The 15,718-nt window shown below is 39.8% G+C and overlaps 1 protein-coding gene across 1 annotated transcript in view; it reads right to left on the reverse strand.

Annotated features, from left to right (window-relative positions):
- Positions 1-14,693, reverse strand: part of STAU2 (staufen double-stranded RNA binding protein 2) — a gene marked incomplete at its 3' end in the record, with an annotated part of 43,114 nt that extends 28,421 nt beyond the window's left edge. Inside the window, exons 1-3 of the mRNA XM_008940379.1 lie at positions 14,553-14,693; positions 11,269-11,428; positions 9,373-9,508 (exon numbers count right to left, since the gene is read on the reverse strand). Coding sequence (XP_008938627.1) covers positions 9,373-9,508; positions 11,269-11,428; positions 14,553-14,666 — 410 coding nt within the window. The remainder of the gene's footprint in view (positions 1-9,372; positions 9,509-11,268; positions 11,429-14,552) is intronic.
- Between the last annotated feature and the right edge of the window lie 1,025 nt (positions 14,694-15,718).

Raw genomic sequence — 15,718 nt, forward strand, 5'->3', positions numbered from 1 at the left:
CACTCATCCCCTGGCTCCTCTTCCACACCAGCTCTGTGCTGCAGGGTCATCCTCTGCACTCATCCCCTGGCTCCTCTTCCACACCAGCTCTGTGCTGCAGGGTCATCCTCTGCACTCATCCCCTGGCTCCTCTTCCACACCAGCTCTGTGCTGCAGGGTCATCCTCTGCACTCATCCCCTGGCTCCTCTTCCACACCAGCTCTGTGCTGCAGGGTCATCCTCTGCACTCATCCCCTGGCTCCTCTTCCACACCAGCTCTGTGCTGCAGGGTCATCCTCTGCACTCATCCCCTGGCTCCTCTTCCACACCAGCTCTGTGCTGCAGGGTCATCCTCTGCACTCATCCCCTGGCTCCTCTTCCACACCAGCTCTGTGCTGCAGGGTCATCCTCTGCACTCATCCCCTGGCTCCTCTTCCACACCAGCTCTGTGCTGCAGGGTCATCCTCTGCACTCATCCCCTGGCTCCTCTTCCACACCAGCTCTGTGCTGCAGGGTCATCCTCTGCACTCATCCCCTGGCTCCTCTTCCACACCAGCTCTGTGCTGCAGGGTCATCCTCTGCACTCATCCCCTGGCTCCTCTTCCACACCAGCTCTGTGCTGCAGGGTCATCCTCTGCACTCATCCCCTGGCTCCTCTTCCACACCAGCTCTGTGCTGCAGGGTCATCCTCTGCACTCATCCCCTGGCTCCTCTTCCACACCAGCTCTGTGCTGCAGGGTCATCCTCTGCACTCATCCCCTGGCTCTTTTCCACACCAGCTCGGCCACACTGGCAGCCTGCAGACACTGCTTGCCCAGGCAGGTGCTAAGAGCTCTGTGAACGGAGGGGCAGAGCCACAGGCAGAGCAGGGCAGCAGCAAACTTCTGCTTTGAAACCTTTGTCTTCCCAACACTTGAAGTTTCTCCAGGAAAGCAAGTTGCTGAGTGCAGCTGTTCCCTGGCCATGCCCTGTTCTTCTAAGCAGCCACGTGCCTTTCTTACAGATGTGAATTCTATGTCTTGGAGAAGGAAACATCCAGGATACCCACTTTTGTCTTCATGCAGTCTGCATTCTGGTTCTCTCAGCAGGGTCACAACCATGTATGGGAACAAAGAGGCTCTCAGAGCACTCGTTTGAGAACTACAGCCCACTACCCTGAATCAGTCTGGCTGTCTTCTTCTAGATTACCTTCACACCCTCCAAAAACTTTTTTAGTGTGAAGTGAGAAAGACAAGGCACTATGTATAGCTTCTAGCCACAAATATCCCTTATTAATGGAAAGATAATTTTCCAAAATCCCTATTCAGCTGATTTGTTTATACAGCCTATTGCTGTTTTCACCTTTCTAATGCTGACCTCCCCTCAGTAACACAGATTACATTCTAAAAAACAAACAAAAAAAATAAATCATGTATGCTTGTCCCAGATTATCCTTAACTCAAACAATGGTTTTAAATTATAATCCAAACCTTTAAAACATTAAAATTAATTTAATTCTGAATGATTCAATAGTTCTCTATATAGTACTTGTTACGGTCAATTTATGAAACCAATTTTGACCTACTTGTAGAAAACTCCTAAGCAATACAATGTTTAACTGACCATGTGAAAACTGTAAAGAATAATCATGTGATAGAAACATATTAACAGAGATTCAAAAGTGTACCTGTTAATTTTTCAGTAATGAGAAAACACAACTTCCCATCTATAATATGCTTCCCATCTCTAAGACATAAAAACCCCAAACCTTCCCTATTTCAAATGTAAGAACATAACCAAATCCTGCATTAAACAGTCAAGAGCCATAAATTGCAGGCAACTGTATAATGCAGTTCTTGTAATCTGCTCAGGTCTATCAGAAAACAAATCTGATTACTTGCTTCCAGTGTTTCTGCTGGGAGGAGGCTAACACTCCTGTGCTGTGATTTCCAATGAATAACCCTCAGGTATCCACAGAGTCAGTATCACCGGTGCCTGTGGTCTTCACCTTTTATTTTATGCTGAAAAGCCTAGTCTCAGCCCATCTCTGAATTGTCTGTCCTCACAATTATTCAGCTGTTCCTGCATATCTTGATCTTCCTGTGTAGCAACAATGCTCTCTACATCCCATCAATGTTCCCCTGCTTTTTGTGCAAACACCTTTAAAAACAATAATTTAAAAGGTTAACTCTGAAACTGGAAGATCTACACTTAATCATCTTCCTCCAACTCTGACTTTTAATTATTTTTATTATTATTTTTCTTCTCCTTTCCCACCTTTCATGTCTCATACAAATCTCTGTCCCCCATCAGTTTAATGAAAACAGTATCCTTATCCAATGCTTAATTGAATCCCACAAATATAAGTTACTTAACTCTTTGCCTAAAAAATGAGTTAAGACATAATATGCAAGGTTAACACATTAGTCAGACACAAGAGTATACAGTAACTTCATGTTTTTATCTTTTCTTAAACTTTAATTTACTATTTTACTTATTTTCATTCATTTCTTTTTTTACTTATTTTATTTTTTATTGCTTTCTTTTAAACTTTGTGCTGAGTCTGTGAATATTTCATGAAGTTAAAAATTCCTTTTTTTTTCCTTTTCCTAGGTTAAAGACTATGCATTTCCTTCCAACAGTATGACTACCTTAAAAAAAATTGACTCACATTTTCTCAATGAAAAAAAGAGATCATCAGATGAACCTTTCAAAGTATTGTACTGGAGACTAAGGTAGAAAAAACAAATGAAAAACAACAAACAAAATCAAGAGTAGAGCACAGAACAAAATCTTAAATGCCTCTGAAAAAGTATTTTTACCTATCAACTGAATAGTTTAGTAATGAAAATGGTTAACAACTTCAACTTATTCTTGACTGCAAAAATAGCATAAACTATAAAAGAACCTAACAAGAATACTGCCCCCAAAGTTTAAGGCACTGGAAAATGTCAAGTGGACAACACTGAAATGGAGATGAGGGCTGGGGGAGAAAAGAAAAATACAAGGAAAAAGAAAATGTTCTTTTCCTTTATATGAAAACAAGTACAATAAGAATAAAAGGAAAAACAAAATAAGGCTGTGATGTACACTAGTATACTTAGAGGTTAAAGCAGACATCCAGCAGACAAACATCTCAAACTCTTATCTACTTCAGCTCATAAAATTTCCCATGAACTGTACTACTCACTAATCTTCACAAGCATGCAGAGTGGTCACTGAGAATGCTGTCCAAATATCCATTACAGTAAAAGAACATAAACACTGCTGCATATCTGACTACAATATCATTTTCTTTCTACATAAGAAACTCATGTCAGAAAAAAAAAAAATCATGTCACTTGCCAGCCTAGAGACTAAGCAAATGTGAGAATGAAGGACCTCACTCATTTAATTTTATCACATATTTATACTGGTAACATAATGTTAATTAAAATTACACTAACAAAATCATCTCAAGCCTAGGACTTCAGAGGAATTAATTAACCTAGAAGTCCACAGAGGAAGAAGGCCTGAGAAAGCTCACAGAGTGATTCCCATCATCCAAATTAACTTAAATTAAAATAGCCTGTGTAAATTGGGGTACATTCTGTTCCCACTCGGAGGAATGTAAACATAGAGACATTCAGTTGCATTACCCTGAGTAAAAAAATAAACCTATCATTTCAAACTTGCAATTAAAGCACTGAAAATGAACAAACTGGAAAGAAACACAGTGACTTGTCTCAGCTGGTTCACTGAATACAATTTAGTACTGAGTATTAATACAGAAAAAAGTTAGATCATGTTAGATCAACATACTAAAAAAAATCAGGTTGCAGACCTGTTAAAAGGTAATACAATTAGGAAATGTTTCTAAGATGGTGGTAATTGTATTCTAGAAAGCAGGGACTCCTGAAAGACAGATACCAAGGACTGTTAGAACAGAATCACAGAATCATTTATGTTGGAAAAGACCTTCAAGATCAAGTCCAGCTGTTAACCTAGTACTGCCAAGTCCACTAAGACACTAACCCTGTCCCCAGGCACATGTACACCTGCTCTGGGCACTCCGAGGACAACTGGTCTGAGGAAAGGGGGCATTAACTACCTCAGCCTCTTCCTCACTCCTGATCACTACGTTCCCTCCCTTGTACCCAACAAAGGACAGAGATTCTCCTAGTCCTCCTTTTGCTGTTAATGTATTTATAGAAATATTTTCTACTGTCTTTCATGGCAATAGCTGGGTTAAGTTCTAGTTGGGCTTTGGCCCTTCTAATTTTCTTCCTGCATAACCTCATCACATCCTTGTAGTCCTCCTGAATTGCCTGTTCCTTCTTCCAAAGGCCATAAACTCTCCTTACATGTTCCTGACTGCCATCCAAAGCTCCCTCTTCAGACAGGCTGGTCTTCCTCCCCACCAGCTCATATGTTGACACATGGGGACAGCCTGCTCCTGTGCCTTCAGGGCTTTCTTCTTGAAGAAGGTCCAGCCTTCCTGGACTCCTTTGCCCTTCAGGACTCTCCCCCAAGGGACTCTTGTCAACTGTGCTCCTAAACAGGCCAAAGTCTGACTTCTGGACGTCCAGCACGGCAGTTTTACTTCTCTGGGAATCAAAAACTCTACCATTTCATGATCACTACGCCCAAGGTATCATAAAAGAATCCTGAAAACTGTTCCTGAGAAAATTTAATACTACCTCAATCTGTGGCAGAACTCTTAGTTCAAAACTGAGAAAGACATTGGACTAGGAGAGTACAGCTCCAGTCAGATCATAGCATGTCAAAAATCAACCACCAACTTTCTTTCTGCTTGCTTCTCTTCAGAAAATGATGACAGCCCCTCAAAGTAATGTTTGAGCTCTGACAGCAGTCCACCAGCATCACTACCAAAAATAAAAACAGCAAAGGAAAGAGAACATCTCTACTGGTAACCAATGTTCAGGTTCTGGGTATGGCAGAAAGGCCATAACATGAAAGGAGCCCACCTAGGCTTGCTTTCACTGGATCTACAGTCTCATGGACTCTCAGCTGAAATATCCTCAGCTCACGGAAGTACAGGGAAAAGATATGGGTGAATACAAAGCTAAGTGCAGAAAGAAAGAAACACCCAATAATGTTCCTGCTCCTGGAAGAGCATTCTGAATCACTGTGTATTTTTATACACACCATCAACAACAGCCTCCTGTCCGTATCCTGAAAGTAAAGCTGCCTTAGAACAACCAGTTCTGCAGAAATGACAGTGAGCTGCAAAGACAGCAGACTGAAGAGGTTCACAAGGGGCTGGGGCAGGCTGCTGGCTCTGAAGATCATTACATCAGAAGATTAACAGGAACTCTCCCAAGTGGAAGAGTAGTGTTAGAAGACAGACATTAAGACACCAAGAAATTAAGAAATCAAAGATGTTGAGGATCTGCATTTCATGTCTTTATGCATTCAGCCTAAGTGAGAACAACAAAAGTCATGGCTGACACTTTTAAAATCAGATCTGGAGCCAGATGTACCTTCTCCAGGGCAGAGAAAGCTCTAAGGATGCTAAAAATCTAAAGAAAAGAATGCTGTCCACCGAAGGGAGCTTCAGAAGAAACAGCCAATACATGAGCTAATTAAGGGAAGAAGAGAGTACTAGGTGTTAGGAGCTCCTCTATCAATAGGTCCCAGAGGACAAAACTACTTAATTTTGAATGAAGACGGTTTAGAACACTGCAATAGTGTAAAATGCCCCTGCCTCATGTTCCCAGTTCAGTACAGAGTGATGAGACACCCATGTGCTCTGCAGCTAAGGTGAAAAAGCTTTTAATTACACCAGGTAAGTACCTGGACTGGGCGAATAAAGAGACACTGTACTGGCCATACTACAGATACAAAGCTTGCTTTCCAGTCTACAGCCGACAAGTCTGTCAGCTTGATTCTTCATCTACACCACATTATTTTAACAGCTGTCAGTGCAATACTGTAAATACACTTAAGCATATATATTTTATTGATCCCTGATAGGTTAAATGCACCCCTTACTGCCGTGGATGGCAGCGACAGGATGCATTTGTTGGAAGGATTATGGGCATGCTGTTCCTGTACACATCACCTAACACTATTTTATGAGCACTGTGGAAATTCACCACAACAGAGGGAAGGGACTGCAGAAAAAAAATCACTTTAGGACCAAATGTTATTGGAGTCTATAGATTCTACAGCAGAATCTGGATTTTCAGACCCCAGATACTCTATATATTTTTACGATTTAAACCACTACAGAAATTAAACATTAGCTGTCAAAAATTTTATTGCAGGAATAAATATCTTCTGTCGTTTATGGAATTTTTATGGTTTTTTTAAGCCAACCATACTAATCACTGTTGTCAAAACTGATAGCTACTGGCAATGTCAAAGCTCATCACCTGCAAGCTCCCTCGCCACCGTTCTTTTGGGAAAACGGTCTTAAGACAAACAGATGTTTCTGTGTTTTAAACCAACAGGAAACAGGCTGACTTTATCCCTTTTCCCTTCCTAGAAACAAACACCAGCAGAGAAAAATCCTAGCACAGCTGTACTCAACACTTTCCTTATAACAATGCGTCTGCGTGGGAGGCAGGCAACGAGTGGGAACAAACAGGCCAGGAGAAGTGAAATGCAGCACGCAGAAGATAAACACAAGAACTCATGAAAAGCTCTGGGCGTGGATCATTACACCATCACGTTGGTACAGCAGCAGACCAATAACAGTGTGATGTACAAGGCTTCGTAGCAAACCTGTTTTTATTTATTTATGCTGGAATTACGACATCTTAATGTAATTAAAAGCTCCAGAACAGGAAAAGCCAGCTTTTGAAAGAGTGCTTCTGCTGGGACATCCTTGCACCAAAACACAAATTCATGCTGCCATCTAACGGCCTAAATCAGCCGTTTCCAGAACAGTTACATTGCTCACTGAACAATCACTCACATTACTCTCAGGACTATTCTTCCCTTCCCTACATTTTAACTCTCTCCAATCTGTATCTGCTGTTCAGAATGAAATTACAGTGTATTTAAGGAGACATAACCTATTCTAAGCAAACTCTCAGTTTCTAATTTCAAACAGTTTTTAAAGTTTCTTCCAAAAGGGTTTTTTTTGCCTATTTGTTTAAAAGTTTGGGGGGCAGACAGGTAACACAGAAGTTTTTCCAAAGTCAGCCAGCAAACATCTTTATCATTACACCTCTTAAATCCCTCAAACACAAACGTGACAGACAAAGCTTTGCAAGATGCAGTCATGTATCTAAGACACCCACATGATGTGACACAGGCCTGTTCCTTGAAGAGCACAAGTTTCCCCTGCATGGCTGGAGTTTGGGTATGCAGGAGGGGCTCATGGGCAGCTCCCCTCCATGCCACCTGCACGGCCTTGCCTTCACCTAACAGCACAGAGAGCTTCTCCTCTGAACATCGGTCCCCTTTTGAGGCCAGTAAGGACAGAGTTGTCCCCCTGTAGGAAAGTCCTGCGAGAGGGTGAGTGAGTGAGGAGGGCAGACTCTGCTGTGGCCAGGGCCTGCACGGCGAGCTGCACGTGCTCTGCAGCCCCCTTTGCTGCTGCACTGCTCAGGCCCAGGGGCGGGCGTGGAAGGTGACCCGCACCGCGCTGCTCTCGCTCAGCCAGCCCCAATAAACAGCATTTGACAGGGCGCCTTGCAGAGTCTAAGGGACTTTTTCACTGGGATTATAACAGCGCAGCACCTCTCAAAGCAACACATGCAAATGAATAATTATCTCCAGCAGAAGAGTAGTCCCAAAACAGTACTATATGGCATCACTCTTCTGTTTCCTCTTCACCCTGGGATTGGTGTTTGAGCTGGTGCACGCACAGAGGGTATGTGCTTGTGCAGACGGGCAGGCACACCCAGCTCCTTACCACTTAGGTTTAGTTACTCATCAGTTTACTAGCCACAATATTATTAGCTGTCCTGCGTGGACAGCTACACCCAGGTAAGCACAATGAAGCAGGCAGGCACAGATTCTGGCCTTCTGTCCCCAGCTGCCCATTTGTTTTGTGATCTGAAAAATCAAATGCCCTGGGCTACCTAATGTGCCCACAGAAATACAGCTCAGGTACCATTTTACCCTAAGACGAGAACACAGTTCCCATGAAAGAAAGTTCCCAGAGAAGCAAACTTAAAGGTTGCACTAGAAGAACTAACTTTCTATGAAAAAAAAAAAAAAATCTAAAAAGTTAGGGACTGCCAAGCATTTGGGGCTCTGCTTCCACAAATGGTTCAGTAACTAAGTTCAGATTCCAGATTTCCCCATTTTATGGGTCTTTTCCTAACTTGCATTTTTTTCCAGTGTAGCCTTTTGATCTGTTAGTCAAGCTAATTTCATTATAAAAGTAATTTTTAAAATTGTAGGATTTCTAAATATTAGCAAAACTCATTTCAGGCACCATAATTAGCTTTTTAAGCCATGATGTATGTAGGCAAAGACAGCAGTGACTGGAAATATAACAAGCAGTACAATAATCAGGCACTGTTCTGTACAGTAACGAGAGTTTTCTTCCAACTTATTTTTGCCTTTTACATTTCCAGGTGCTGTTGCTGTTTAAAAAAAAAAAAAATCAGAACGAAATTTAAAACCCTGAAGTTATCATGATTTAAAAATCTGGGGAAAAGTAAAATAAGATTGAGTCGATTGAACTATTTTCCTTAGACAATTCTGAAATGCTGCATTTTAACTCCTTAATTTTAAACATTGCTGTAAATTCAGTTTCTAATAAAAGAGTAATTTTGAATCAAAACACTTCAGAGTTCAGAACCTCATTCTTTTTTTATAATTATGAGATGCAGAAAAACGAACAGGAAATCGATTAAGCAAGACCTTGTAAGAGAGGCAACATTTTCCACTGATAAAACATGCTATTTGAAATTCCTGACCTGGTTTTTTGTTGTTGTTTGTTTGGGGTGGTTTTGTTTATTTTACAGATTACACTTGATATCACTTTTGGAGCTCCAAAAGACCTGATCTACTATAATTTCTCTGTGGAAGAATAAGGAAAAATGGGTCAACTTTTAAAATGCAGCCCTCTTAATTTCATATCCAATTTCCAAGAGAAGAGTGCTTCATTTTTAAAGATACAGATTCTAATCAGAGGACACAAAAGCAAAGCAAAACCTCTTGCTGAAGTTCATGCCTCATGTCCTCACTGCCAGGGCTGCAGGCTGCAATTCCAGTGTGCTCACTGGAAAACCAGGAGCAGCTGGTTTACAGGTCCTCATTCCTGGGGACCTGCCTAGGGCACCGCTCTGCTTTTAGAAACAATTATGCATGTTTCTAAATAAGGCTGCAGAGACTCTCAGTAAAAATATTAGTTTTATTTTACTCTGCACTAACCTAAGAAATTCATAAAGATTTGGAACACATTGATAAGCAAAGGATAAAAACCCTCAAACAACAGAAAGTACAAACCTCTGATTGTACATGCCCCGGAAATTGTAATTTGCTCTGTAATTGGGAATTGGCTTTGGATCCAAAGGCCTGTAGATGGCAGGCTCTCCTCTCTTCATAGCCAGACCATTCAGCTCCACCGTTGGAGTTATGCTACCTGCAAAACACAAAATACACTTAAACCACAAATCCTGCAAAACACACAAGCAGGACTGAGATGAGCAGCACGTTCGGGTTTTTTTTTTTTTTTTTTTTGTCTTCAATTAAAAAAGAAACAACTATGATGAAATTTCAGTTTCTCTAAAAGATAGGAACATAGGTCCCAACTTAATCACAAGCAATGAAAAAGAACATTTAAACATTTATCTCAGTGCATTCTCTACGCAGAATAGTATGAATGAAAGTCAGTGCTATAATCAAGCCAGTTATTCATCTTTCCAAAGTCCTTGTAACATATTATGATACTTTTTGAAACTATAAAGATAAAAGAATAATATATCTTCCCACAGAATAGTATTAAATAAAACCACAAATAGAGCACAGAGGCATTGAAACAAGAAAGCAGTACCAGACATTACTGAAGTTGTTTGGTAATCTTGCAAAAAGAAAACTTCTTATTTGCAAGACTTGAAAACTTAAGGCTATGAGTAAAAACTAATGATCTAACAGGAATGATCTAAGAAACTGGAAATAGTTAGTGGAAATCAGTGTCACTGCTGCCATCTACTGCTGACACAGCACAAACCCCAACAGCCAGCACTTGCCTACCTGCATGGTCTCCAGATAAAAAGCTATACAGTGACTTTGCTTGTTTACTTATTTTTTTAAATAAAATGCCCAGCTACAGTATTCCCCACTTACGCTGTTTTAAGAAAACCTATATAAGCTAAATGTACATTCTAATCAAAAGGAGTTAATATTTTCTCAAAATAATTTCATAAGAGGTCGAAACGAATGTAGCTTTAAACCCATCCACCACTGAGGCTTTGTTTGCCACATGATGAAAATTTTTAAACAATATGTATCCAAAAACTTCTATCAACAATTTTTATGTTTTACAGAGCAAGGAATGACTATGAACTCAACTATGTAATAAAAATGCAGGATATCACTCTGATGAGAAGATACCTGTGCATGTACAATACACCTTTCCTGGAGCAAAATTACAGGGTAAAGTGATAACATTTTTACATTCATTTTTGAAAAGTCTACTTCTTTTGTTATCAGCTTTTCCCTTTAAGAATATGCTCAGAGCCAAAAAAAATCTAGAAGCTGAGTAGTACTCTGCAATGCCAAGAATCCAATCCAGGATCCCTTTTCACATAGGTCTGAGCCTCCTTCTTTCTAAGCAGTCGAAGTCGGTGACTGTGAAGAACACTGGGCAAAACCAGTGTCCTGGCTCTGGAGAAGCGACGTGCTGACCTCCAGGGGAGCAAGAGAACACCACTACACTACACTCGAGCCAGCCTTAATGCCTAATGCTCACAATAATACTCACAAGTTCTACAGGAAATTTACTCTTGCTTTTTTCCCCAACACAGAGAAGGCTATCCACAAAGTTACTCCATTTTAAGAAAGTGTTCTACCACAATAAAAATGGTCAATTCAACCTGGTTTTGTCCTGTCTGCCCACTGTTGAGCACATACACTCACCAATACATCAAAGCCTTATCTAAAAAATATATTCACTTAAGAGTTCAGTCATTTTAAACATTAAAACCTTTTTTCATGCATTTTTAGCATTAAAAACTCTCCTGTGCAAACTCCCAGGGCTACTTCATTATACTGTCATACCTATCAGACAGCTATGTTGATTCTTACCCTCCAACTTAACTTACACCTTGCTAAATTTATTCATTAATGGTGTAATATTCCAACACTTCAACAAGATTTAACACAGAGAGGAAAATGTCATACCTGGATTATTGTTAACATTATTTTTGGGTGGTCTAGGCGTTGGTTTGGGAAGGGTAGTTTCATTCAAGGCTTTGCTAGCAGCAGCATGTTGGGCTTTTTTAATACTGCTTCCTTCGGCCTCCCATGTCTGTTCTCCAAGAGTCAGCTGCACTGTGAACATCTTCAAAGACAAAGAACAGGTAAACACTGGCAAGATTATCATTGTGGGTCAGACCAATCCATACAATAGCTTGTAGGACTGAAAGCATGCTCTCTTTTCATCATATTCAACTCCCAGGTAACACATTTGTTTCTCACAGTGATCAGCGAGTCCTTATCAGTGGGCACCATTTGGCCTTTCAAATGACAAAGTAAAATACTGTAATGTTCATATCAACAATCAAAGAACAGAATAATTTCTAAACCAAGTAATAATGACTGCAGATTGATCCTCTGCTCTTGGAAGATTATATACAGGTCAGTTAAGACCACATTTCTTCATGCATTTGAATGCTTTTAGTCACTCCACCTATAGTAAACAGGTAAAGAGCATTTGTACCTGTATAAAACAGGTGATGAATGCTACTGAAAAAAAAAATTGTAGTAATTCTGAAATAATATAAATGATTGAACACTCTTCAAGGCAGTGGAGAATTTGGCCCAAATAGTTCTACCCAGTGAAAGAACTTGTCACACAACCTGATTTCTGAAAATAATGTATATTGTTAGGACAGTCACAACTCAAATATGTTCAAAAACATAAAGTAAGAAAGAAGTACTACCCTTCTGAATGAAACTGCAGGTTTTTAATGTGCTCTCTAGTGAAGAGAGAACTGTAAGATACTGCTAGGTAGTCTGTCCTCTGTACGATACATACATGTTCTGTTTAGACTTAAGCATGGAAGAACAAGAGGATCGAGGGTAATAACTCAACGTCTTGTCTGTATCAGTTCCATATATTAAGGCAGGATTTGATGTCAGATACACACAGCAAACTAAGATACACACAGCTCAGAAAACAGACTAACTTGAGGCAACAAAGAAATCTGCATGTTAGTGTGAGCAGGAAATCAATTTTCATTTTGATAGTTACCTTCACTCTAGTTTTAAAAATTATTTAAGCTTGCTAGATCTAGGACTAGATACCTAGAGATGGGCATGATATTTAAATATGCCTTTGCATACATTTTCATTTACCATGTATTTGCAAACAAGTATTTGAACACAGGTATGTGTGTGCCTCCCGACCCAGGCCTATACACACACACACGGGGCACATGAACTCAACGTTATAGGTACATACTTCTGTTTTAATTACAGCCTTGAGTTTTGGCCTACTGGAATTTTCAAAGGCATAATGCAAGTCCCTGTATCACAGTTCCTATCACTATTTCATTTTTTCCACAGCGGTCATGACAAGTTCCTCACAGACAAGGGAGAAGAGAGAAACAGTCTCTTAATGATGTGGTGTGTCAAACCCTACCCCATCTGAAAGCTAAGCTGGGTATTAGAGCTAAATATATAAAAAAAACCCACGAATTAGTTACAAATATACATCCTTTCTACTAAAAGAATTGGAATTTGACTGCTGTATCTGGAGGTTATATATTTTATATTTTGCCACAAAGCATCAGTGTAGTATTTTTATACGAGGGCAATACTAAACTTCAATAAAAATACAATGACTAATGGCCACTTAACTACCTGTAACTCTCCTCTTAGTGCTCAGACCAACGAACAGGATTGTTCAAAATCAAAACTATAAAGGGCTTGCTCAGTAAATTTATACAGCCAGAGCTCAAACTTTCTCACTTACCACATCTAACCAAAAAAATCCCACGCGTAGTAGTAGATAGGAGTTTAATGAAAGGAATAAAACTGCCTAAGCCCAAAATCTGGAGCAGCTAATTAAGTACTCAAGTTCTGCAAGACCAGAGCAGGCAATACTGCTACAGGCTGAGAGGAATTTCTCACTAATTTTCTGGGGAAGTTTGTATTCCTCCTGTCCAACCTGATTTACCTGATGGCCAGAGAGCAGAAATACAAAGGCCACCACACTTTGTGCTTGTTTTCACTCCGCTCTGTTCCTAAGGTCAGCCTCCATCAGCTCTGGCAATTCTTTCCCCCTCACTTTTTCTGCACATAGAACCTCCTCTCCTTCACGGTCCTTTGATGTGCTATGTCCCTCAGCCCTTCCCCTTCCCTCTTCTCTGCGCCACCACCCACTTTCTCTTGCCATTGCTTCTTTGTTCCTGTATGACCTGCCCTAGACTAGATGGTCCTGCTCTGGCAGGGGGGCTGGACTTGATGATCTCCAGAGGTCTCTTCAACCCCTGACATTCTGCGATTATTAACATCACCCTTGTTCTTCATCCCCTTTCCCTCTCTGTTTTTCTCATTTGCTGCACAGGTCAAAATCAGACTTAATATTCTTCTGAGTCTACAGAGCACATATTTTTTTTTTTTTTTGACCAGTATGACTGTAAAAATATTAAGAGGTAAACTGAAAAATTGAAAAAAATAATATATTAATTAAAAATATGGCTTTCAAAACTGCAGCTAATGCAAGCTCAAGTAATTTATATATTAGTTGCTTTAAAAGTAATAAATGTATGTGAACTATTTCTTACCCTGCTAAAATTTCAAGTATAGTAAGAATGTAACATACCTCAAATTTCTTTACTGTTGAAGAATATGAACAGCTAAACCCAATCTTTTTTAGTCTGACACAATCAAAGCTCATCTTTTTTCACAATAATGGAACAAAGGTAGTAAAATAAATACACGACACCATCAGTGAGAATTATGCAAGGTCGAAAAACACAGTATCAATGCAACCAACTTTTTGGATGCAGAACCATACCAATAAGCACATTAAAAAATGAAATGGCACACATGAGCTTTGGTGTCATCTGCACTACCAGGAAACAAACGCAGAAGCAGTTATCAGATGCACACTGACTGGGGAGGATTCATGCAGCTTAAAGAGTAAATGCTCCATAATGATTAAGAAAGGGTGGTGGTATCCTGGAAAGACCTTCACGAGGTCTTTATAGAGACCAACAAATACAAACTCAAAGGTGGAAGTCAAAGTAAGGCACAAAATGAATTACAGATCTTCAACAGAAATACAGACACACTTTCTCAAAGTGTGAAAAAAAAAAATAAAAGGGACAAAATAAAGACCAGTAAGAAACCCCTCAGACTAGAAATGTGGCTGTGTTTGGTAAGTGCACTCGTCCAGACCATGACATTATGTGTTCAGCATTTAAGGTGTGGCTCAGCACCTGGAGCTGTGACCTTACCTTGGCATGAGCAGGCCCTCTTTCGTTCAGGAGCTTATACTGGGGTTGAATTCTATTGAAACGGGCTAACTCATTTACCAGACACATTGGAGTTTTCTCTTTGGGGTTTGCCATGTTATCTTGGAGAGGAGCTGCAAATAAAGAGTCTGTAAAGTTTTTGTGGAGAAATGTATCCTTCACAGCTTCGCAAAGCTTTGCAAAAGCAGCAGCCTGCTTAGAGAAGACTATTTTGGCTAAAAGATAATTTTTGCACTTCTACTAAATAAAATGTTTAAATACCATCTACATATTAATCTTATGAGAACGTGCATTTTACAATAAGCATTTTGATTATATGCCATTTTAAAAAACACAATTTTCTTCCTTTCCAAAATGTCTCTATAAAGATAACAGTGTAGAAGGACATATAATGCCACATTTTCTCTGGCACCAAAGTTTAATGTCAGAAGTCTACTGGTTCCAGGAACTGACTACTCTTTCAGAATGGTTTCTGAACACTTTGAAGTAAAAGTGGGTAGCAGAAGAGCTGCAGGATAAATACAGCAGATGAAATCCTGTGGTCCCCACTTGCTACTCCCTGCTTCTTCCCAGTGTTTTAGATTTCTGTCACAATAACGAAGTTACTCTCAGAGCACTCCCAAAGAATGCCTTATGGATTTTGTTTTGCTTTTCTTAGACTACTTACCTGATGTATACTTCCTTACTATTTTTTAAACTTTCTGCTATTTCTTGTTCAACACACTGTCATTTCTTGCTTAATTTTTTAAGATAACATTTCTGTATTTTCTACCCAGTTCAGCATAGGAACTACAGCATTTATTAGGCTACAAAGGAAACACCAAATACTGCCAAGCAGGCTAAAGACATTCTGTTCTAGGGAAGAGAAATACACTTGGAGACCTTCTTACACTACTAAAACTTCTCTATAAAAGGTACACTCAGAATCTGACAAAACAGGCATGTTCTTTTCTGAGCTTTTATATCACTGATCAACGCTTCACTGTCAGTTTCTGAGCTCAGTTAAAGAAACTTAACTTAGGTCTACTTAGCCAAAATATTTTTCCATAGGATTTTAAAAGGTATTTTAATCCAATTATGATTTATTATTATTATCCAAATAAATTACTTCAATCCACACAAGAAACACAATCCGCAGGTCGCCAGAC

Source organism: Merops nubicus, unplaced genomic scaffold (genome assembly GCF_000691845.1).
Source record: "Merops nubicus isolate BGI_N331 unplaced genomic scaffold, ASM69184v1 scaffold6105, whole genome shotgun sequence".
Lineage (NCBI taxonomy): Eukaryota > Metazoa > Chordata > Aves > Coraciiformes > Meropidae > Merops > Merops nubicus.